A 23,009-nucleotide genomic window follows, 5' to 3' on the forward strand; every position below is an offset into this window, starting at 1 on the left:
CAGTTAGGCCAAATGGTGTGTGGAGCAGAGAACAGCAGGGTATGAACGGTCACGCAACCTTGTATGGTATAGGATTATAGGTTTTGATCTGCACGCACACACACACACCGTGGCTCACGGATCAGCTGTCAGCAAGCGTCAAACACGTTGGTTACACTACAGTTGCCTTAAAGCACTACTCCTTTTTTTTTTTGCCCTTTTCCCAAATTGACTTCTGTTTTTTCTTCTCTCAAATTTATCTCACTTCCCTCTCTTTTTTTTCTCGTCCTCATCCTTTCCCCTTCCTGTACCGAACGAGCATTGTACAGATGGCGTGATCGAAGGTTGCGTGCATGCGAGTGAATATTAAACATTTAAAGTCAGCCTCAGCCGCTCCTCCTCCCTGTCATTGTCACAGAATCTGATATGAAGCTACAGTGAGACAAATGGCTCACTGAAATCTTGTAGCAGTATCAAACACTGCGTCACGAGTTACTTGTTACTCGTCATGAAGAGGACTTTATGCCTGAATGTGATTCCTGTTTTGCAGTTTGATCCCTGCGAGACGAGAGCAGAATGCTTTATCGTTCAGAGTATTTCTAACTATTTAATTAAGGCTGTTTCCATTATTCTGTTTACAATTTAGTGTCAACAGTCTGAGTGCAAGTGGATATCTTAACATGCAGTGCGTGCATGATCTGCAAAGATTACCTGGAGTTTTGTGGTAATAGTATTGTGAGTAAAAGCCTCCTCAGTACTTTTGACGTAATATGCTTAAGCAGGCTTTGCGTACAGTAAAAGTGGAGAGCAAAAGGGAGCATGCATTTACAGGAAAGCAATCTTGAGAAAGACACTTGAGACTTTTTCAACATTATTATGCAGCACAGTCACCTCACTGCAAGATTGTCCTGGGTTTGAATCCAGTCTGGGGCCTCTCTGTGTGTAGTTTGCATGTTCTCCATGTGGGTTCTTTCCAGGTACTCCAGTGTCCTCCCACAATTCGAAGGCATGCAGTTAGTGGGGTTGGATTAACTGGTGATTCTAAATTGCCCATAGGTGTGAGTGGTTGTCTGTATCTATGTGTTAGCCTTGCGACAGGCTGGTGACCAGTTCAGATTGTGTACCCTGCCTCTTGACCTGTGGTAGCTGGGATAGGCTCCAGCCCTTCTCTGACCCTCAGTTGGATTAATGGAAGAGAATGGATTGGAGGATAATTATGGTCTTGAAGAGCATAAATGCTCATCTGTCACAGGTGACCCCCGACTGTCATCCATCAACTGTGAACACCAAAAACCTTCAGTGACGGAATAAAGGACTGAATGAAGAAAACATCAAACCAGTTGCTTGAAATGCTGTGAGAGCACAGGCATCTTGGAGGAGTATGATCATCAGTGCCATTTGGGAAGGTTCTTAGAAAAAGAAGAAGAAGATTAAAAATTAAAGGACAACAGATTGAACAGGAAGTCCCAAAACATTAGCCCGTGTCACCAACAAGGCTTTTTGGGGCCAAAGCTATTGACCTATTGGCACTCTGCATACACACTATTTATGAATCACAATGGGTTGTGAATAGCGTTTACACTTTCTCCTACACTGTAGTTCCTATAGTTCTGCTAAGTAAAAACATAAAAATCGCATTCATTTTCTCACAGCCAAAACAACCTAGCACAGGTGGCCCTGCACTTTTGTATGAAAAACATGTTGCAAATGCAGTTTCCTAGAAACATAAACACATTGTGTGTGAAGCACCAATGGGAAGTAGGATCTTAATTTGCCTTTTGTAAGTCAAGAGGAAGAAAGGCATTCTGTACAACTGTGCGTGTAAAACACATCAGTACTGACACACACATGGTAATTGCTCAATAGGACAGTATCAAAATACAATTCTTTAGAAGAATTTATGGGAAGTGTAGTTTATAATGTAGAAATACTAGTTCTGGAGACTGCTAATTATACACTTTCACAGTTATGTAAAAATGTCGAGTTATTTCCCAAATACAGTAAAACATACAACACTGGACACTTTATAAGATGCATCTTACTAGCACTGAGTGGGAGACTATTTTGCCTCCAGGACTGCCTTCATGGCACAGATTCAACAAGCTGCTGGAAACATTCTTCAAATATTTGTCGGCTGCAAATCTATGATGTGAATCTCCTGTTCCACCACATCCCAAAGGTGCTTTTATCGGATTAAAATCTCTTGACTGTAGAGGCAATTTGGATACAGTGAACTCACTGACATGCTCAAGAAACCAGTTCGATATGATCTGAGCTTTGAGTCAATGGACATTGTCCTGCTGGGAGCAGCCATCATTAGATTGGTCACTTTACGGTCACTTTTTTCCTGTTTTTTTATCTTTATTATCTCCAAAAACCTAATAATGAAACAAAACAAACTGAATAACCATTATTCAGTGTTCTGGATCTGTGGTATAGCTGAATGCTGGCCCTAGACCTTATTTTTGTAAATACATAGTGGATAATGGTGGAAATCATAATAGGATTTCTTGTGCTTTACAGACAAACATAGGATGTGACTATGTGGCGCTTACTTGATGTACTAGCATGCACACAAACATGCACAAATGTATGTACACACTCAAAATCATCCTACTGGCTGATCCTCGTGTATCCCGTAATTCCCTATAAGCTATACTCTCCCCACAGCAAAACAAACACAAGCTTCTGGGGGGGATTAGAGGGAGGAATTATGATACTGTAGTTGGCAGTGGGAGAAACTAGTTCTTTCTTACCAGTATGTGTATTTGTTGCACAAAATCTCAATTCTGTTTCTGTTTGACATTTGCTTGATCTGGAAAAGTTTTTTCCCCCTCATCCTAAAAACTATTGGGCAGCAACCAGCTTGTAAACAATAACAAGAGTATCCAAGAAAAACATTTATCCACTGGCCAAGTGGACATACTAATATAATTTTAAAAAGTCTTGATATTTCATGATTAATTTTAATTAACGGACAACCTCTAAAATACTATCACTGATGCTTCAGATTGTGGAGTGATCAGCCATCATAGTGGTTTACATCCATCTTTTATATACAGTCTACACTAACATTTACTTTTAAGTATGAAGCGCGTATCATGAAAGTTCCCACGGTGTCCCAGGACCCAAAGGTTCGACTTTGGCCAGTTTACCAAATAGCCTAATTGTTTCCGGAGTATCAGTTTCTGTAATTTCTGATATTACTTTCATTTTTAGTTCCAGTGCTGCAATTGTTTGTCTGGTGGATTTCCTCCATTCTTGATGCTAAATTGTTGTGTCCCATTATCTGCAACCACTTGAATTCTGAGTTTGGCCTTCAAGCCACTTATTATTTACTCTTTAAATCTGACTGATTTTTGGACAAGCAAAAAATCCAAATACCACATACTGCACTTCTACAGTCACATTCAAAGGAAGCGACGCTGAATGAATACCTATGATAATTTTAGTAGATGAGCATAAATGTTCAGGGAGTACTTTAAACCATATGTGCCAAGTAAATACAATTAACTGCCTGGATGGACTGGAGTCCAGCTCTTCTGGGAATCCCACAGGGTCGGGATCTAACCACAGCTTTTAGGTTACATCTCTTTCCCCTCATGTCCACTGCCTCTTTTTCTGCCCTCCACCTTTTGGTGACCGCCAACATTCCCCTGGCTCTAGCCCTCATCCCAGGCAGTGGTGAGAAATGGGGAAGTTTCCCAGATCGTGTGAAGCAAGTTGTCGCGCCAACTTTGCAGCACATTAATCATACAGGGCATGTGGTTAGAGATACTCTGTATCCTGTTCTGCTGAATATTTATTATTAATTGAGAGACAAATCTGAAGGATGAAACCATATTTGGTGTGCGTGAAAAATTCAAAAGCTACTAAAAAGACAAGGATGTTAACTGAACAGCAGAATTTGTGTTTTGATGATCCTAGAAAGAGCTGAAAATCATGAAGTCTGGTAAAATGACCTCTCACTGTACATGATTTCACATTAGCTCTGTGATGATGTTTGTCTGATGAGTGTAGCTAGGACATTTAATGTTATTCTTGCAGTAACTAAAAAAAATGACCACCTGGAACAAATTTTTCATATAAAGAAAAGATTTTTTAATAGATAACTCCCATTTGCAAAAACACTTAGAAACATTGGAAGACACTGCACATACATATATATACATACATATATATACATACATATATATATATACATATATATATATATATATATATATGTATATATATATATGTATATATATATATATATATATATATATATATATATATATATATATGTATGTATATATATGTATATATATATACATATATATACATACATATATATATACATATATATATATATACATATATATACACATATATATATACATATACATACATATATATATATACATATATATATATACAAGCCATATTTATTTACGTTAGTAGAACAGAAACAAAAAAGCCTTCAAAACTGTAGTTTTTAAATTATTTGCGTCTTACAATAAATACAAATCCTCAAACATTTATTGAAATGAACACACACAAAGAGAGAGAGAGAGAAAAAGACAAATCCAAAACAGTGACACCATGTACAGTTGTGCGTGTCGACTCCAAAACCTTTCTGGATAGGCTGAACTTCAACTGAACTATTCCCAGTAGTGCAACTTAGCTTCACAAAACTGAGACTGACATTGATTTAATTTGGTGCTTTTTTAAAAAATTCACTAGTGCAAAAATACTGATGTGAACACAAGGTCCAATGTTTCGGGGCTGAAAGGACGACGTGAAAGGCGTCATAACCCGGAGGGGGGGTATATGAGCTGAAATGCAGAACTTGTCATGAACACTCACCTATGCTGTACAATATTACCTCCAAGAGAAGGTGCGACAGGAGTTTTATGATCTAAAATGATGACGTTTGAAAGATTTTAATTAAAATATTTTACTGTTTGACGATTAAAAAAACAGCAGTTACATCATGATTTCAGTTAGTATCACTTTTGAATTACCAGCCTTCTTAAACTTTGATCTTGTGCACTCTGAATTTCATCTTCCCGTTATCCTTTTTCACAAAGAAGCCCAGCAGCCAGTGCAAAGCAGCACACTCACAAGGTACCAATCAATGCCTTGCTCATGGAGACTTCAGCAGGACACACGCCACAGGGCTTGTGTTGGAGGTTTGATTCCCTGCTTGCTTCTATGTAATCTGGCTGATTGTAACATACAAAAAAAATATGCTTAAAGTTTAAAGCTTTGGCTCTACTGATAGTTTGACATGTTTTACACTATGCAGTATTAATTGGTCTCTAGTTTTCTGAACAGTTCTGCAGCAAGCAAGGATCAGTTTTTAAAACTTTCCAATGTTGCATCGAAAGCTACGCTTTTAGACGATTCAGAACACAAAACAAACGGGCATCAAAGAAGATTTTTCATGCATTAAAATATCCTCGAATGAATGAACAAGTGTTTTACGGTGCTTTAAGTATTATCTTGTGGCACCAATTTAACTTTGCTCACCCTATTTGTTTTTTTAAACTGCCCTGGCAGTAATTTAAAAGCATGAAAACATGCAAAAATCACCTGTTTTTCTCATACTCACTCGTCATCTCCCTTGAGACCAGCGTAGGCGTAAGTCGTCCCCTGTGTGCAAGGTTAAAAAAACCAAAACATTTCTCGACAGCTAAATCTTTGTTTCTTCCACAAAAGTCAGGTGTCCACAACATATTAAAAAAAATAAAATAAAACTGTGTTTCAAAAGTCTTGTCGTCGCTAAATCTAAAAGTGCTTGGAACCAGCTACAAAGTTTAATCCTTACAAACAAACGAATCTATGCATAAACTGGATTCGTATTAACTTTGATTGTCACAACACTAGAACCTGAGCTTCTTCGTCAAACAGAAGAAGTATGTGACATCCTGGGAATCCCTTAAAAAATAACTCTTCTCTTATAATGCTGTTGTATGAAAACGATAAGACAAAGTACTTTAATGCACACTGATTTCTTTGCGTGTACAGAATATGTATGTGTGTGTGTTTGTGTAGAGGGTAAGTATCTGCAGATGTGTTGACGTGTCACTTTCACGGCATGTAAATATATGGACTGGACTTGTGGTGTCCTGTGCTCATCACGCACGGCATAACGTTCCTGGAGCCGACCATTATGGACTGGTTCATGTCATGGCCGCTCTCAGGCCACGGCGGCGAGTCTATGGGCTCCCGCTTGATCGAATGGATCAGGCTGTGACCTTTGAACTCGTAGGTGCCATGCTTGTTGTAGTCAGACTGCATGTAGGCCTTGTGTGGATCCTGTGAGTAGACGTGCGAGTCCATGAGGTTGACGGATTGGCTGCTGCATAGAGAGTCTGAGTGTGGGAATCTCTGAGGACTAAACTGACTGGAGTCATTGTTACTGCCCAGGTCTTTGTCGCACTTTAACAGGCGTGCGTTGGCGTTCCCGTTGTTCACTGCATAGTTCTGATAGTTACCGTTGTTGTACGGCGGGCTGATCCCAGCCTTCCCCCGCTGGCAGGGCGAATACTGTGGATCGTAATAATCAGCTTCGGATTTCAGCTGCAGGCCAACGGTGTGGTCATATAGGCCGTTACCATAGCGACGGTCAACGGGCACTTGGTCGCGGCACGTCCAGGGTCGGCCGTACGCGTCGCAGCCGTTCTCCGAATCAGAGTCGTGCTCGATCTTTATGGGGGGCATCTCGGGCATCAGGTGACCGTCGAAGCATTCTCCGTAGCCATTCTCGCTCTTCACCAGGTCCACGCAGTAGGCGTCTGGGTCTGTGGGAATCTGGACGTTGCCGTACAGCTTGGAGACAAACACCTCACCACCTCTGCTGCTGTGACAGCTGGGCGAGAGACGGTACGGCTTCCCGTACTGGCCAGTCTTGTTCATGCGGTTAGAGGGGATGTAGCTGACGCCCTGGCCTGCCCTGACGGGTCCTGAGTTCTGTCGCGGAGGCCAGCCGCCACCCACGCCTGGGCTCAGACCTTTATGGGGACCCACGGAGGACTTGCAGTAGTTTAGGGGCTCCTCCTGGTTATAGTAACCGTCCGGGCGGAACTTGAGGTTGTCTTTGGAGAGTGGGGTCCACGGAGTGTGGTGACCTCGCTGGGTTGCACCAGGAGTGGGACAGGAGAGCCGGAGAGAATCTGCAGCATCACCCATTCCTCCATTGAAGGAGTGTCTCCGGAGGTGTTCTCCACGCTCGCTGTGCAGGGGGAAAGAGTGGAAGTGGAAAGAGAAGGAAAAAAATAGATCATTAGTCACAAAACAAAGACACAAAACTTACAAAGTTTTACTGTTTTTCAACAAAGTCCACGAAGAGCCATTCTCTACCCATGTATCCATATGGCAACCACTGCATACTCAATGTTTTTGTTTCTTTTCTGCCGAATGACTCAAAGCATAAAAATTCTAAGTTTGGTTCAATTTGGTTCACGAGAGGATCTTTCCAAAAGTGACTCATCTTTTCCGGGATGTGTCTCATCTGAAAATTGAGAACAGAGTCAACATCCAGAACCCCAAAGATCAATGATGGCCCGGTCTCCTAGTTTATAGGCAGCACAATGCAATATATCTTCATGTTTACACAGTGCAGTAGCTGAACCCGAATGTGTTCAGTAACTGCATGAAAGTCTTTTCAAACTGTATTTTCTTATGATTTTAAGTTTGAAATTCATCTTGTTGAACGCTGAGTAAGCGATTGATCGAAAAAGATAAAAGAGCTCAATTATATTTATAACTATTACAGCATTCTGATTAATCAGCATTCATACGTTAAATGCCTTTTCCAGTTTTTCCCGTACTTGTTTGACTTGTTTCTGTGGCTTTCTTCGTGCCCCCCCCCACAAAAACAATAATCAAAATATGTTTTTTTCCCCCTCTTCATCTTTTCAGTTTTTATATGGAAACCCAATTACAGTGCATGGCTACAGTGGTAATAACAGGGTTTAATTTGCGGTTCTGTGAGTGATTATTCAGGAATTCTAAAGGCAAATGTTTCTTTTTGTTTGTCTGCTTCCAAATACGTTTCTGCATTTTTCCTATCTTTCAAATATCTCTCAACCTGAGCACAGCACAGCTGAAGGTCTTTAATACAACCAAGCTGTGAGTGAGTATATTCTGTAGCATCATATGTGTAAAATGAGTCTTTTCTTAGCTCTTAGATTGTTCTAGCAGTAGCGACAATTTCACTATAACAGGCTCGCAAAGAAATGAACTAAGGGACATGTTTTCAGTGACATCTGCTGACTAGTGACACGAAATGACCAAAAAGAGAAGTATTGCTTTCTATTTTTTGTTATAATAGCCTGACGCAGTTTCACTGTTTCCTAGTTTTAAAAAAGTCTACATATACTCAGAATTTAGAGCAGAACCGGAGATCGTTGTGCAACAATAAAGTCAGCAGGCTTTCGGGAATCTGACTGTAAGTTTAATCCAAGTCATATTAAGTCTCTCAATATGGCAGCAGACCCAGGCGCTACATGTACTGTACATACTATACACTTAATTCTGAACCTTAACCCTAAGAATGGTTTAACCAATCCAATCTGCTGTCAAGTTAACCGGTTTATCGTTACATTATCCACCATGTTGCCTTGGATGATGTGTGAAGGAAGAAAGAAGCCTGAACAGCAGGAGGGGTGGAGGAGCTCTGCTTTACTGACTACATCCCAAGTCTTGGCCTCTCTGACTCCCTAAAGTTGTTAATGATGCATGAATCACAGAGGGCCTTATCCAAGCTGAGACGCGTATTTGCTCCTAATTGGCCACAGGTAAGGCGTCCAGCGCTTGTTTGGTTTGGTATCAGATCCTACTGGGTGAGGAGAGGGCTTATGTTTGTGTTGGTAACTGGGTCTCAGTGTAAATGCTTGTGTGTTCATAAAACTGTTGCTGGGCAATAAGTTGGTGTCTGTGAAAAAAAGACAAACCTCAAAAAATCAATAAATGACACATGAGGGCTGGAGCAAATGGATTTTCTCACAGTAACTCCAAATAATTGTGTTTCCTGTGCCCGTGCGATGTGGACCACAACCGAGGCAAGAGGTAATCTTGGGACATGTAAAGTGTATAATAACAAAATAAACACGTCATCCCTTATGAACTGTGAGCTGCTGTGACCTATGGACTCTCAAATGTTGACCTTTACTCAGAGCTCCCATAAAGCCAATCAGTGTCGTTCTCTAGAGGCTATAACGAGATGCCAAAATGCATCAAACCTCAGTGTTAAGACTGTTAAAACACTTCACCTTTAGTTACTACATAGTACCCCTATTAAAGCAATCAGTGTCCAAAACTGTGACACAGTGTCAATATGCATCATCTCTCCTAACTTAGTTAAAGCTGTAAAGATGCTGCGCATGTGTGAGAGTTTATTCCTTCTTACCCTTGCTCCAGTCCGGAGATGATTCCTCCTACTGCTCCTTTATTCTTTCCCCGCATTAACATGTTCTTCATTTTCATCTCCGTGATGGAGGGGAGCAGGAGGGGAACAGCTATGCAGAACAAAGCCAGCTGTGGGGCCACTGGAGCACCAGAGGCTGACTTCTTTTTCTGCCCATGGAGGAACTTCAACCGACCTTGGAACTGCATCGTCTGGAACAGAAGAAAGAAAGGACCCATCCAAAGGCCTTGATTAACATATAATACAATTACACAAACATCTAGGCTTTATTTTTCTGCCCTTTTACAAAGGCTTAAAGGTATCGACTATTATAGCGACCATTTTTATGACCAATCAGTGGCAAAGAGGTTTCATATTGTTGGCTAGGCTTCTGCTAGGTTTCTCCTCTTTTAATCTGAGTCACTGAACTGAACCTCTCTAGCATATCTGCACTGTTAGTGCCACTTTCAGACAAATAGTATCGGTTCCTATAAAGTCAGTTGTGCCGACACTCCATCCATTAAAGCTAAATTCTAGTATTTTATTCGTAAGCTTCTTGGCTCAAATCAGGAGGCATCTGTGTCTGTGGCATGCACGCGTGTGGTCTAAACATTTAGCTAGCCAAGCTTGTTAATGTTAGCTAACTTAAACCTGGTAATCCTCCCCTCAAGTCCAGTTTAACCAAGTTTAATTAGATGTTGTGTGCAGTGTTCAACATCTTGATTAAACCTGTCAGCTAACTTTTATTAGCCAACACTGGTGGACATTTAATTTTTGGCTAACACTGTGAAGGAACTGACTGACTTTCCTGTCCATGAAATAAGGCTGCTACTGTGTCTGAAAACACTCGTAAGTGGTCCAAATGTTATGAAACCGAGACTTTCTTGCCAGATTATTTGTGAGCAGATTGAGCACTGTGCGTTACATTACAAATTGTTGTGTCCTAACTGTAATTATGTTGACTGATGAGGAAAGCCTCCAACCAGTATTTCCTCACTACTTGGCTACCAGCATCTACAGTATATGTAGAAAATTGCCATCTAAAATTTCAGTTGTGCGGCCAGCTTCAGTGCAACCAGAGAGGACTTGGTGACAGTAAACTTGACTGACCCTGATGAAACAGTCCAAACCCATATTCTCGTTGCTCTGTCATCAGGGCCTTCAGCTTTTCCACTGCTGGTCTCCAAACCACTCTAGTCACAGCCATGAGGGATGAACCACGCTCATTCTCTGCCACTGTGGCCATGCACCCAATTACCTTATAATTCTGTCAATACACCTATAAATAACTGCACATACTACAATTATATGTGAAGTCTTGCCAAGGGGTTATAACACTTTTTATAGCCCTGGGTCTTCTTCCAGTGAGTGGGCAACCCCTGCTCAGTTTTTATATTTTGCGTAAACTTTAATGAACTGAAAACTGAAGTAACGTTGTTGGGGTTTTTTTGAGTTTGAGTTGGTTCAATTACTCACCAAGAATCCAGAGGTGCTGTCCAAAAGGCATCGGACTCTGGCTATGAAACATCTGTTGAGAAAGCAGGAGAGCTCGGGAGGGATTTCCCCTGCCTCTGGAGAATGGAACAGGCTGCTCACTACAAAGTCTTCACCTGTAATTTAGTAAAGAAATATGGAGAGGGTATGAGTAATACAATTTGTACTGCAATTTGTGTAATAATACAGGAGAAAACAAGATACATATGTATAAATATGATGACGTTTTAAATGACAACAATATTTATAGTTAGCAAATGACTGGGACAGACTTCTTTTTTGTATTTTTATTACTTACCTGCTTTTATGAATAATACACTGCTGTTTAAAGCATTTATCTGTCAGCACTGTATCAATTTTAATTAATGAATCGTTAAAACTGTTAATAACGCGTGTAATGTGAGACAGACACCCTTAAGATCAGGCTTAAAACTTTCCTTTTTTGATAAAGCATATAGTTAGGGCTGGATCAGGTGACTCCGACTCCTCCCTTGGTTACGCTGCAATAGGCTCCTGGTGAGCTTCCCATGATGCACTGAGTGTTTCTTCTTCAGTCCCCTTTCTCACTAACTATGTGTTTATATGCCTCACTGCATTTAGTTATTAGTTATTATTAACATCTGGCTTATTTCCACAGCTCGTCTTTGACCTGTCTTTCTCCCCTCACCCCTAACCGGTCGCGGCAGATGGCCGACACTCCCTGAGCCTGTTTCTGCTGGAGGTTTCTTCCTGTTGAAAGGGAGTTTTTCCTTCCCACTTTTGCCACGGGGGGTCGTCTACTGATTGTTGGGGTTTTCCCTCTATATTTGTAGGGTCATTGCCTCAATTTGGCACTATATCAATAAATTTGAACTGAATTGAATTGAGATTGACAGAATAGATGGTTCCTCTCATCAACATCATACAGATCCAGGAATAGAAATCTCAGCAGCTGACCTCATCACCTCAAACCTATTGCATTGTTCGATAATAAGTTTTATATGTTCCCATACTAAATTCATAGTGATCTACCCACCAGTTCCTGCAGCTAGCTGGTTATCCTGGTGTGCCACCGTCCCTTGGTGCTGTGGAGGACACATGGCCCAGTGGAGCTGGCGTCTGAATTCCTGACGGTCGTCTATGTGGATGTAGTCAAACACATTCTGGTGCATCACGTCAGTCTGTGGGGAGGGGATTCGGACTGGTTTGGTTAATCAGTTTTAATTTTTAGTTTTACATCCGGTTTATGACTTTGGACGACCGAGTTTTGCTTCCATTCTTGTAGCTGACAGCTGTTCGCCGCTCTCAGGGCTAATTCTGCCCCACCATTCCTGGGGAGGTCAACGCTATACATACAAAGTCGATGAAAGTCAGACAACCAGAGCACTCGCACAGTTACATACACATGCAAAAAGGCAGGAGAATTGCCCCAGTACAGTAACAGTCTTAAGGGCAGCTGCGGGGCCAGCGAGGGCAGCTGTGTTTGTCAAACATCGCGTGACACCAGCTCCCGAACGGCAGTCCAGCCCAGCTTTCTCTCCACATCCACACAAACACACAGTAAGTCGGGTTCCAGCCCGCTCTCGTCATTCCTCCCTCTCTTTTCCAGCAATAGCTGTGTTTTCTGTCATTCCATGACAGATTCCTCACTAAAATGTTCAACCTTCTCCTCTTCCCTCTCCCCCTCCTCCCTGCCCTCGCTCCATAATTTCCACACTGGTGGCACGCGAGGCTTTTTGATCGCCTGCCTCTGCAAACACAATCTGTTCCCACTGTCTTCGGCGAGCGCTTCGTCCTGTGGTTGGGTTCCCTACCGGCAGTCAGGCAGACAGAAGGATCGAGTGACTATTGTTTATGTTTCTTGTAAAAAAACTCAGAGAGGAAAAGAAGAGGGGGAGGAAAAAGAGAATAAGTGATATTTTCAGTGACCTTCAAAGGCTAACTGCCCCTGTAACAAATTGGATCAAAGGCCAGTGGAGGTTTTCTGCTCTTCTGTGGCGCTTTCTTGTGGTGCTACTTAGCAAAGCCATGTCTTTTCTTCTTTATTTTCTGTGGTATATTATGGATAAGTGTCTTTCTGAATACAGCTGTGGGCTCAAAATTATGTTACATGCTGTCAAAGCCTGAGAGGCAAAGCATGTGGCTTAAAAACAACTAACAGCTCCTTTGCAAGAGCTGAACATGTGGGAAAGTATAAAAGAATGTTTTCATGACAGTCTGAAAATACAACACGCGGATCTGTGAGTATTTAAAAACCCATATTTTTAATGTAGAAAAATGTAGAAAAGCTGTCAACTACCCGTTCACTCCTATTCATCTTCTCTGTGCTCAAAGTCACCTGCATTTTGCTTTTCACTTCTAAATATGGCCATTGCTGACTACAAAGAACACCTGATTTGAATTCTGAGCTCAACCTTGAGCTAATGCTGATGATACATTCGTTTATCACACCAAATGCTTTGCATGCTGCAGTGCTATGGCTCACAGCCAAACCTGTTGCGTGGTAATTCCTTTTCTTTTTCTTTCTTTAAAATAACTGTTTTGCATGTACGCAATTTAACGTACTGCGGTGACTTGATTCGCTTGATCCGCTGCCAAGTGTCTTACATACAGTCACTGCCGAGATCTGAGCACACAAAGGGCCAGTTGTGATTCTACTAGTGTGAGCTGGTAAATTTACATCTCTTTAATATTTAATCAGCAGCTAACATGTCGCAAAACGGTCCCGGTCCTTCCTAACATGGATACGATTTTTGCTAATTCTTCGAGCACTTGTTGCATATTGAATGAATGTTCGTTTTTTTTGTTTTTAACTGTGCTGGTCACATGTGTTTATGAAAGGCAACAACTGGATGGCAGCAACTCGACTCAACGCTGGGATGGTTTGCTGTGAAATTCAGCCAAGGCCATATTCAGGTTCTGTGCAATAATCAGCTCAAAACTGATATTTTTTTCCATTACTTTGGTTTGATTCCTGCAAAATTATTGACATTAACTTTTCGCTCGGGTCTTTTGCTGAGCACGTGACAATGAAGCTGGCATAAAGTGAAACCTTAGCTAGCAAAATCTGATCATTTGAGTGGAAATTTATGGGAACAAAAAGCAGACGTTACAAAATAAAAAGCGTTGACTGAGCTGCTAAGATACACGTGCATACGCAAATGCCCCTTGGAGTTTTAATTTCCTTTGCCCGGTGGTTCCGTGCCAATCTGTAGACACACACACACCTATGCACATACTGTGGCAGGGCGTCTCAGACCACTTTGGGTTTCATGTCAATTTCATGGCCGCCCCTGTCTGCTTGTAAGCCAAGTGGGAGCGCTGCAGAAGAATGTCTATCGTGATGTGTGTGTATGTGTGTGTGAGAAAGAGAAGGCATGAGGGCAACAGGAGGAATTTTAACAGTGAAAAGCACTTTATTTATGGCTTTGAAGGAGAGCGATGATTTCAGCATCGAGGGACAGGCGAGCCCATGTTGACTTCATTCATAATTAATGACTGGCTGGGTATAGCCACTGGAAAGGAAAAGAGTTAAACCGTCGGTGACTTATCAGTGCCCGCACACACATAACAGACGCCCGCAGAGTGTATCTCAGGGTGAAACAGAGGTCTTCACCCTTCTGTGGTCCCCTTAGGTGTAACCTTCTGGGTTTACTTTGCCCTCTGAAAGAGTTATCAGGCAGCAGGAAGTCAGAATTAAAAGAAAGGCAGTTTACTCCGGATCCTAAACTGGATGGGATGGCAACAGAAGAATGGAGCGTACTAAAAACGGCAATTGTGACCTTGTTGAATAATGACAGCAATGAGGTCCTATGAGATTTGCAGATTCGTAACCTTAAGAGGGTTTGTGTGCTAAAACACTTTCATGGATGCTATCATCACAGATTACGAGGCCATGTGACCAGCTGAAGTACAAAAAAAGGCAACTCATACCTCATTTTTATATTTTATATATTCTGGCTCAAAGAGCACATTTCCTACTGATCTGTTGGAGTTTTGGCACACTGATTCCCCCATCTACAGAACAGTCAAGGCTTATCAGCTTATCTATGGATAATCATATGTACAGCGTGCATTTCGTTTATACATATTAAACATAGATTATACAATGTTTTCACTGTATTCGTGTTCAACTCACCTGATGAAATCCCAGATAGTCCACAATGGTCGAGGAAGCGTAAAAAACCATCCCGTCACTGCTCACCACCAAGGCAAAGCCTGTTAGAGACTACACACACACACACACACACACACACACACACACACACACACACACACACACACACACACACACACACACAGAAAGAGAGTCAGGGCAGCTCGTGCAGCAAATAAACTCAAATGCAACAAACACACACATGACTTCTCTATTCTGTCTGTGAAAAGCGTAATACAGGTGTAAGAATATAGATACAATATAGTCAGATGTTCTAATTTGTGACCTAACCGTGGTTGAAGTTATTACTACGCCCTTAAAAAAAAGAATTTTTGCTTGTAAAACCTTTAAAAATGTAATATTCAACTTCTTTCCATAATTCTCAGAACAGCAGAAAAACTGTAAAAATGGAACAAAAGATAGAAAATTACAACACAAGAGAGGGAATGAAAAACAGATGGTTGTGTTACAGAGCGAGCCAAATAAAACTTAGTGATTTAGACTTTTTTCCTCATATTCTCTGGTTAAAACTGTATTTTTTAAAGCAGTTAGCTCGCAGATGACTTACGCGCCTATTTGCGCTCCTTTAAAGTTACACATTTCATAAGCTCGAAACTCTGATAATTAAGTCTGTTTGACTGGTACAGCTGCTTTGATTTGTCGTAGCAAACACACTGATTAAAAGCAGAGAAACTCCAGACACAAGCACACTTCTTCCCACTTTCCCTCTTTGCTCACACACCCATCCACACAAAGCTAGGGAGGGGGGATAACGTGTTTGGCCAGCGGAGGATACAGAGAAAGAAAATGTTAAAAAAATACACAAATGGTATCTGTTAAATGAGGAGAGATGGACAGATGGAGAGGAAAAGAAAGAGTGCGAGAGATATATTTAAAAAAGGCAGCACATGAAGGAGAAAAGCACAGGAAGGAGACGGGAAAGAGGCCTTCCAGTGTGCAGTGTGCGCACAGCTGTGATAGCGTGACAACTGCAAGGCTACTTGACTTGCGTGACTGCTGCTGCCAGAGTCTGTCACCTCTATTTTACTGCGAGACTATGCAGGTCTTTCCTGGTGTGTGTGTGTTTCTGTGTACTTTATAAGGTAGAAAGCCCAGCTGCCCCTCACTTCACCCCAGTGCCCACTCCTTCCACGTCTCTCTCTGTCACTTACACCCAGCAGTGATATGATTGCCTTAGCGAGAGGCGAATGCTCACTGTACGCGCCCTGTCCTTACCTGTCCCATAAACTCCTCTCTGTGACCTCTCTGTGAGCAGAGCAATTTGCAGCCCTAAAACCTATCGGCGTAAAAGCCAAGCTGCAGCAAAGCAAAGCCTCTGAGAAAAAAAATATTGAGACACTGACATGATGACATCTGAAACCAGTATATGAAAGCATGACGGCAGCAGTGGAGACTGGAAGATGGGTCAAGTCCTCTGTGGCATAGATGCAGATGATGTTTGACAAGTTTAACTGGCACATGTTCAAATGTCGGGGGGGTACACACAAACACACAAACACACATAGATGCACAACTTATTCCAGCATTCAAAACAGATGCAGATTAGTTGGAAATAAAGCACACTGATATAGCATCTTTCCTCTGATACTGGTCCTCACTCAGCATTTACTGTGCAACATTTGTACAAATTAAAAGTCTTTGTTACTCGGACCAGCATTTTTGGAGCCCTCTGGAGGGTAGCGATCAATCAACATTAGTGGATTAATATTTAATGTAGCTATGTAATGTATTTAGTACTTCAATAAACATCTGGGAACAACATGTCAATGCCAGATGTGATATATTTACGTCTAAATCCAACACCGCCAACGCAGTGTCGCGGCAGTTCATCAGATAGTCACAACATCTAATGTACTTATTCGGGTTTCTGGACATAATTACCCACCCTTATCTTCGTATCCCTGAAGACATTTTTTCACCTGTCTGGCCTCAGATGTCCTGATTCATGTCCGTGTACACAAAGTGAATATTTTCCGCTATTTGAAAGGGTGTCCCAGACGGGGTTGGCCTTGGATTGATCATTTGACCTCAGTTTGAGTCATGGAGTGACATTATTTATATTATAGAAAATGCTTAGCAGCACGTTAATATGAAACAATATTTTATTGATTATCATTAAAAACGACTTGTTGAGGGTGAGGATATAAAAACGAGTTGGTTACGTTTAGGCTGTGAAGCTGTGGTTAGGTTTAACAAAAGATCCTGTTCTGGGTTAAAATACAACAGCTGAAAGCTCTCATTTCTTAGCAATAATAGTTTCAATGTCACGCTGACTGTCACAGAAAAATATGGCAATGCATGACCATGAACTTGAACAAACAGATTGCTTTTTCACGACTATTTCACATGTAGCTATAAAGGTCTCAAGCATGGATCACTTGAAGGTCTTTGGATCATGTGTCCAAAAACTCATGAAAACATCCTAAGCATGCTGGAAAGCTAGGTTGACTTTATGAGGTCGTACAAGGCCATAAAAAGGTCGACATTTACATGTAAGGTTCATTTAGATTTATTTAGCCCATTCACCTTTCCCCACTCCTCTTCCAAGTCAGTGAAATGCCAGTAAATTTCTGCAACCCAAATTCTTTACAAAAGGACTTTGACATTTTTATTCTTCTGGAACAAATAGGCCCCAGACCTGTGACCTGAAAGAGTATGCACAAGCAAAAAGTGTATGTTCTAAAGCTTTAATTAGCTTTTTTATGCCTGGCCCTGCAAATTTATTACAGATAAATACAGTGCATTTGTTTTTTACATGTGCAAAAGTTCAAGAGAACATCCGTCATTTATGCTGGAATAGAGCAGCTTATTTACTACATTTCCAGTTAAAGAGCTGGAAGGAACATCAGAACTCTATTACTCAAAATAACAATTAGTGTTTGGTTTTATATAAATAAAACCAAACACTTTATATGAATCAGCTAAATACATCTAAACACTGCCTGTTCTTCTGTTGTTGTAAACTAGGCAACAAAAAAAAGTTCCAGAAACAGAAATACTGTTATGATATTGGCTGCACTGCTGCATGCTGTTTTTGTGTGTTTCTCCATTCACATTCCCCTCAGTTCCTTGCATACTAAAGCCTTTAGGTAATGGAAACAGGCACCTGCTGCTGGCCTGCTCCACCACATATCTGCAACCGCAACGCCCCCAGCTCTCATAACTGGCCCTGGGAGACTAAAAGCTTTGACTTACAAATCTTAAGAGGCCCTTTGCACGCAGAGCCCAAAATAAAATATATGTTCGCTGGACTTGGAAGCAGCAGGGGAGCTGTAGGGCGATTGGGGCGGGAGAAGGATGTTAGTGGCGGGCATGGCGTTATTGCCTTGTATCAATGTTTCAAAGGAGTTTCTTTAGTTTTCCTGCTGTCTTGTGTCGACAGTGAGAAATGAGGGGAGGTCGCAGCAACCGTGGTGATACACGCAATAGGGTTGCAGTAATATAGGATCGTGTTGTATTGACTGATAGTTAGAAAACTTTTGATAAGCCACTCAAACCAGAGTCACACATGACAAACATTTTTCATTAAAAGACTAAAAGAAGTGGTCTGTCCATCAGTCCACTGCGTTACTTCTGACTGAAATGTGTTAAAATGATATAAAGAGTTGCCTTTTAATGCGGGAAATGTAAAATATTAAAGACTTTGTTAGTATCTTTGCTTCCCCCTTGAACCTCTTTTGAGTCTAAACAGCCATTACAACACATTTTCGTCTATTAGCCTTGGTAAGTGTTGATAATTAAATATGAAAAAAAAAACATGGATGGAAATATGTTTAAATGTCCAAAAACACTGCTGCGGCACAACACGGCACAACATCGTCCTCATGTGAATTCAATTTATGCAATAAATCCTGCAACTTCCAGCACATTCGATCTGCATCAATCTCCAAAGAATTGCCTTCAGACATTTGCAAACACAGTTCATATGCAAACAGATAAACATGTACAAACACATATGCGTACAGACAAAGACATGCAATCTCCCCCAGACACACGCACACTCAAATATCCGTCTCTTCCCTCTCTTGGGATCTCGTCACCATAAGTAATGTGCAGTTTGCTATGAGGCTCCGCTGCAGGTTGAGTCACGCAACAGGAGGCAGCACATCACTACGGTCAATCTAACCTTTTGTTTCCTGTCCCACTGAGAAGCCTGACACGTTAACAGAAGCATCAGTGGATCGCTTCTGAACTCCGAATGAAGATCCGTGTAGTTTTTGTGCGATAATCTCTGTCATAATTTACTGCTTGACCGAGAGCCACGGGAATATTGCGTGGAGGCAATGACGACCTAATGCCCGAGCAATTCCCATGTAGCGTATGGCTACGTGCGTTTAAACGAGTCACACAAACGGCTTGTCACATGCTGTTTGTTACTCCACGCGAAATAAATGCCCTCGTAAAACGTGCTGTTAAAAACTTGATTAAAGGTCTCGGGTCAAGTGAGTGCTGAACAGACCTCCTATGTTCTCTGATAAATGTCGACAGGCTTGACGCCTTCTCGCTCTCTACTTCTCGCTTTCTCGTGCTTTCGGCCGGAGGTCCGACCACACACAGAAGCACACTTCCCTTGGATGCTCAAGCCGCCAACATGTGAGAGTCCCCACCTAATTCATCAGCTCTGACACTCCTGTCTCACCCATATGTCACGCAACAGCACATCCCTGCAAAGAAGGCAGGACCAAAGGGCAAAGGGTGTGCACACACACACACACATGCAAACAAAATCCCCCCATGTCCCAAATTCCCAATCACTAATTCAGAAGCAAATGTATGCAAACCAGAACATGGCAGGAAAATAAGTGCCAACCAAAAGGTAAAATATGGCACATAGTGTGGTAACAGTTGATATTAATACAACTGCTTTGGTGCTGTATTTACAGATGTAGCATGTTAAATGTTCCACATGATCGCCACACATACAGACAACACCCATGTGGTTTCTTACTTCCAGGAGGAGGCTGCTTTCATTCACGCCTGTGCCCAGTGGAAGGCTCTCTTTCCTGGGTTCAGGGTTAGAGGATGCTGTGCTCATGATGTGCTTCCTGCTGGTCTTGTCTTGGCTCGCTGTAAAAAAAAGAAAAAAGAAAATGGGTAAACAGGTTGGCACGAAGGACTCGCTTTTGTTTAACACAATAATCCAAAAGCCACCGGTCGGTTTGAGAATGTTAAAAATGAGAACAGAAGAGGTGGAAAGAACATCCCCAAACAAAACGAGAAGATCACACACGCTGGATACAGCCCTGATTTAAATGTATCCTTATAGGGTTATGCGCTCATATGTGCTGTTGAAGGTCTGAATTCTTAACCTAATTCAATGCACATTCAGAATACAGAGCATATAACAAGGCCTGTGTCAAAACAGGGAACAGTTGACTTTAATAACAATAATAATTCTGTTTTCTCTGATGTGGCAGCGAGAGAACACGACCAGCACTCAGACATGTGGCCGACACATTAACTGTATCGGTCTCCCTTTCTTAGGCGCTGCACTAATGCCAGGTATTACTCTGCGTGGTTGGCTGGTCTAACAAGACAAAACACTGGAAGATTTCATGACTTTAGAGGATTTCTTACACACGATACAGCCACATGCACATGCAAATCTCACTGGGCTACAGAAAGCCAGGCCAAAAAAAATTGAATGCTTTAGCGACATTTGAATGGGAAGTGGTTAACCAGACATAGAGCATTCACTTGTGGATGCTCATGCTCTCTGCTTTTACTGAACTGTGCAACAGGTTCTCAGTCAACAATAACAAATATACTCAGCTGCTAAAATAAGAACATCTTGTCTAAGCAACCCCCTGAATAAAGCATCATAGTTTTTTTTAAGTTGACTTATGCAGTTGCAGTTGTGCAGTTTTATACATTAAAGCTGATTCGTACTACATCACGAGAATAACACAATTACATTTTGTACTATTTCACATGTTATAACATAGAGGCACAATATGACAAAGTTCTTTGTGCACGAAAGTGTCGTTGACGAATAAGTAAAAGCCTTCTGGTTCCAGTGACTAACTAAGCCTGACCTCTGGCCTCTCTGTGGCTCACAAAGAGGGCTCCTACAGGCCGACAATGTAATGAGCGGCCATTCAAATCTCTCGCTACACTGTCTCGTAACTAAGCACAGTTTTAACCTGGGTCTTCAAAGGTGAAATATGCCACCTGCATGCTTAAGCCCATGCAATTAGCTTACATGACTGTGGCATGTCGATTCGTCACATGTGCACACGTGGTGACGTATGCATTGCGTGTCGAAGGCATGTTTGCGTGTTTCTCTCACAGGCGTGCTGTCAGGGAGCATGCAGCTCACTCCGAGTGACCGGCCCTTCACTCCATCATTCATTGTAGCAGGCACGGATTAGTCATGCCTGTCATATTAAGCAAACTGTGTCACCACTGACTAAGGCTAGGTCACTTGCAATACCAAATCTCTCTCACTAACAGATGCACACACACACACACACACACACACACACACACACACACACACACACACACACTGAGAGCATATAAATCTATACATCTACTGATGCTTCATATAGCTCCCACCCCCACTGAGTAACCTCATTACAGCTTCCATCCTCCCCCCTCCACCCCATTCGCACTCCTTCAACTGCCCTCCTCCTCTCTCCACCCCGCCTTTGTTTCAGTCCATCGACGACTGATTTCACTGATTTTGTTGGAACAGTTGGCGTTCTCTTGAATCCACACTGAAGCTTGCAAACCCTTTTTTTCTGCGCCCGTACAGTTTGTCAGGATGAATTTCTTTCACGTGCAATAATTCATTCCCCCAGTTGGAAAAGTAGGTTTATTCAAGCTGTACGAGGAAATAAATGCCCTAACGTGTGCAAGCGCAAGAGCTTTGACAGACAGCTACATTTTTAAAAAGCCAGTAATAATGTTAAGTATTTTGTCATCACCTCTGCAGGTGCAAATGCATGCAAACAAACAGACTCAGACAGTCACACACGCGAACACACACAAAACCCATTCTGTCCAATCACCGCAACATCATCCAACCAGTGGAAACCACTGCAGAGGGAAATGAATCTAATAACCGTCTTTATTTTCCTCCTTCAACGCCTGGTGCATTTTTTTGTTTTCTCTCTTACGGCAGCTTTTTGGAGAGGATGCAGCGTCAGGAAAGACAAACATACGGGATGATTAATTATCGGCACCGGTACTTCCTCTGCCAACAATACGGGCTTTATTCATCGCCGCTCATGTCTTCGGGTTTGCTTTTCTTTGCCTCTATTTTCTCCCTCTCTGGTCGAAAAAGGAAAACAGAGTAGGTAATGGTGAGGCGTTTATGTGCTCCGCGTGAGGACAGGGTGTTAAGTAAAAAGTGACAAGTAGCGGGATGTAGATGGTGCCAAAGGGTGAGGCTGAAAGTGTTTAGCTCCTTTTTAGTCAGCACCGTCTGTCTTTCCACTTTCACTGAGAATCTCAGGACCACCCGCCAAACACCGAGCATAACACAGCATGACTTCATTTTCACAGTCTAAGGCACAATTGTCTCAGCACTTCAATCACCAAACAGAACTTCTGGGATGACTGACGAGAGGAGCTTATAGTGATATTAGATGCGTTGATTTGTCGTAATAAACTAACATTATGAGAAGCGCTGTAATTCAGAGGGAGCCAAAGGACTTTCACAAAACTTTGAACAACCTGCTGGATGCCGCCTGTAAGCAGAGCAGAGCCCTGTGTGGAGCAGGTATTAACTTAAACGGCCTCTAGGGGGTGAGGTGAGATTTGGCACTGTAGCAGACGGATGTGTAGAGCACAGGCTCGGTTTGTTTGTCTGTTTTCAACTGCTTCTCCTCTAAAGCCACTTCCTCCTGTAACACCACCAAGAACACCTTAAAAAAAACAAAACAAAAAGAACAAAAAGAGAGAGAAAACAGAAAAGAGATAAAAGAAGAGGCTGCATCCAATAAGAAGAAAAGACAGGGAGAGACAGTTGTTTCAGCAGAG

General features: G+C 41.9%; 1 protein-coding gene and 1 pseudogene across 1 annotated transcript in view; one reads left to right on the forward strand and one right to left on the reverse strand.

The window, feature by feature from the left end:
* Positions 1–23,009, forward strand: part of LOC146701306 (uncharacterized) — a 316,606-nt pseudogene that overhangs the window by 161,658 nt on the left and 131,939 nt on the right.
* The window catches only part of LOC146701323 (uncharacterized), a 62,754-nt gene continuing 44,147 nt past the window's right edge, over positions 4,403–23,009 (reverse strand). The window contains exons 4-9 of the mRNA XM_085467603.1: positions 19,972–20,090; positions 14,985–15,074; positions 11,883–12,027; positions 10,850–10,983; positions 9,377–9,585; positions 4,403–7,198 (exon numbers count right to left, since the gene is read on the reverse strand). Of these exons, the coding sequence (XP_085323729.1) occupies positions 6,055–7,198; positions 9,377–9,585; positions 10,850–10,983; positions 11,883–12,027; positions 14,985–15,074; positions 19,972–20,090 (1,841 nt within the window). The 3' untranslated portion in view covers positions 4,403–6,054. The remainder of the gene's footprint in view (positions 7,199–9,376; positions 9,586–10,849; positions 10,984–11,882; positions 12,028–14,984; positions 15,075–19,971; positions 20,091–23,009) is intronic.

The sequence above is a fragment of the Copadichromis virginalis genome, linkage group LG9 (assembly GCF_057382275.1).
Source record: "Copadichromis virginalis isolate Kocher_CV1m ecotype Utaka linkage group LG9, C_Virginalis_male_GT1.1, whole genome shotgun sequence".
NCBI classification, from domain to species: Eukaryota; Metazoa; Chordata; class Actinopteri; order Cichliformes; family Cichlidae; genus Copadichromis; species Copadichromis virginalis.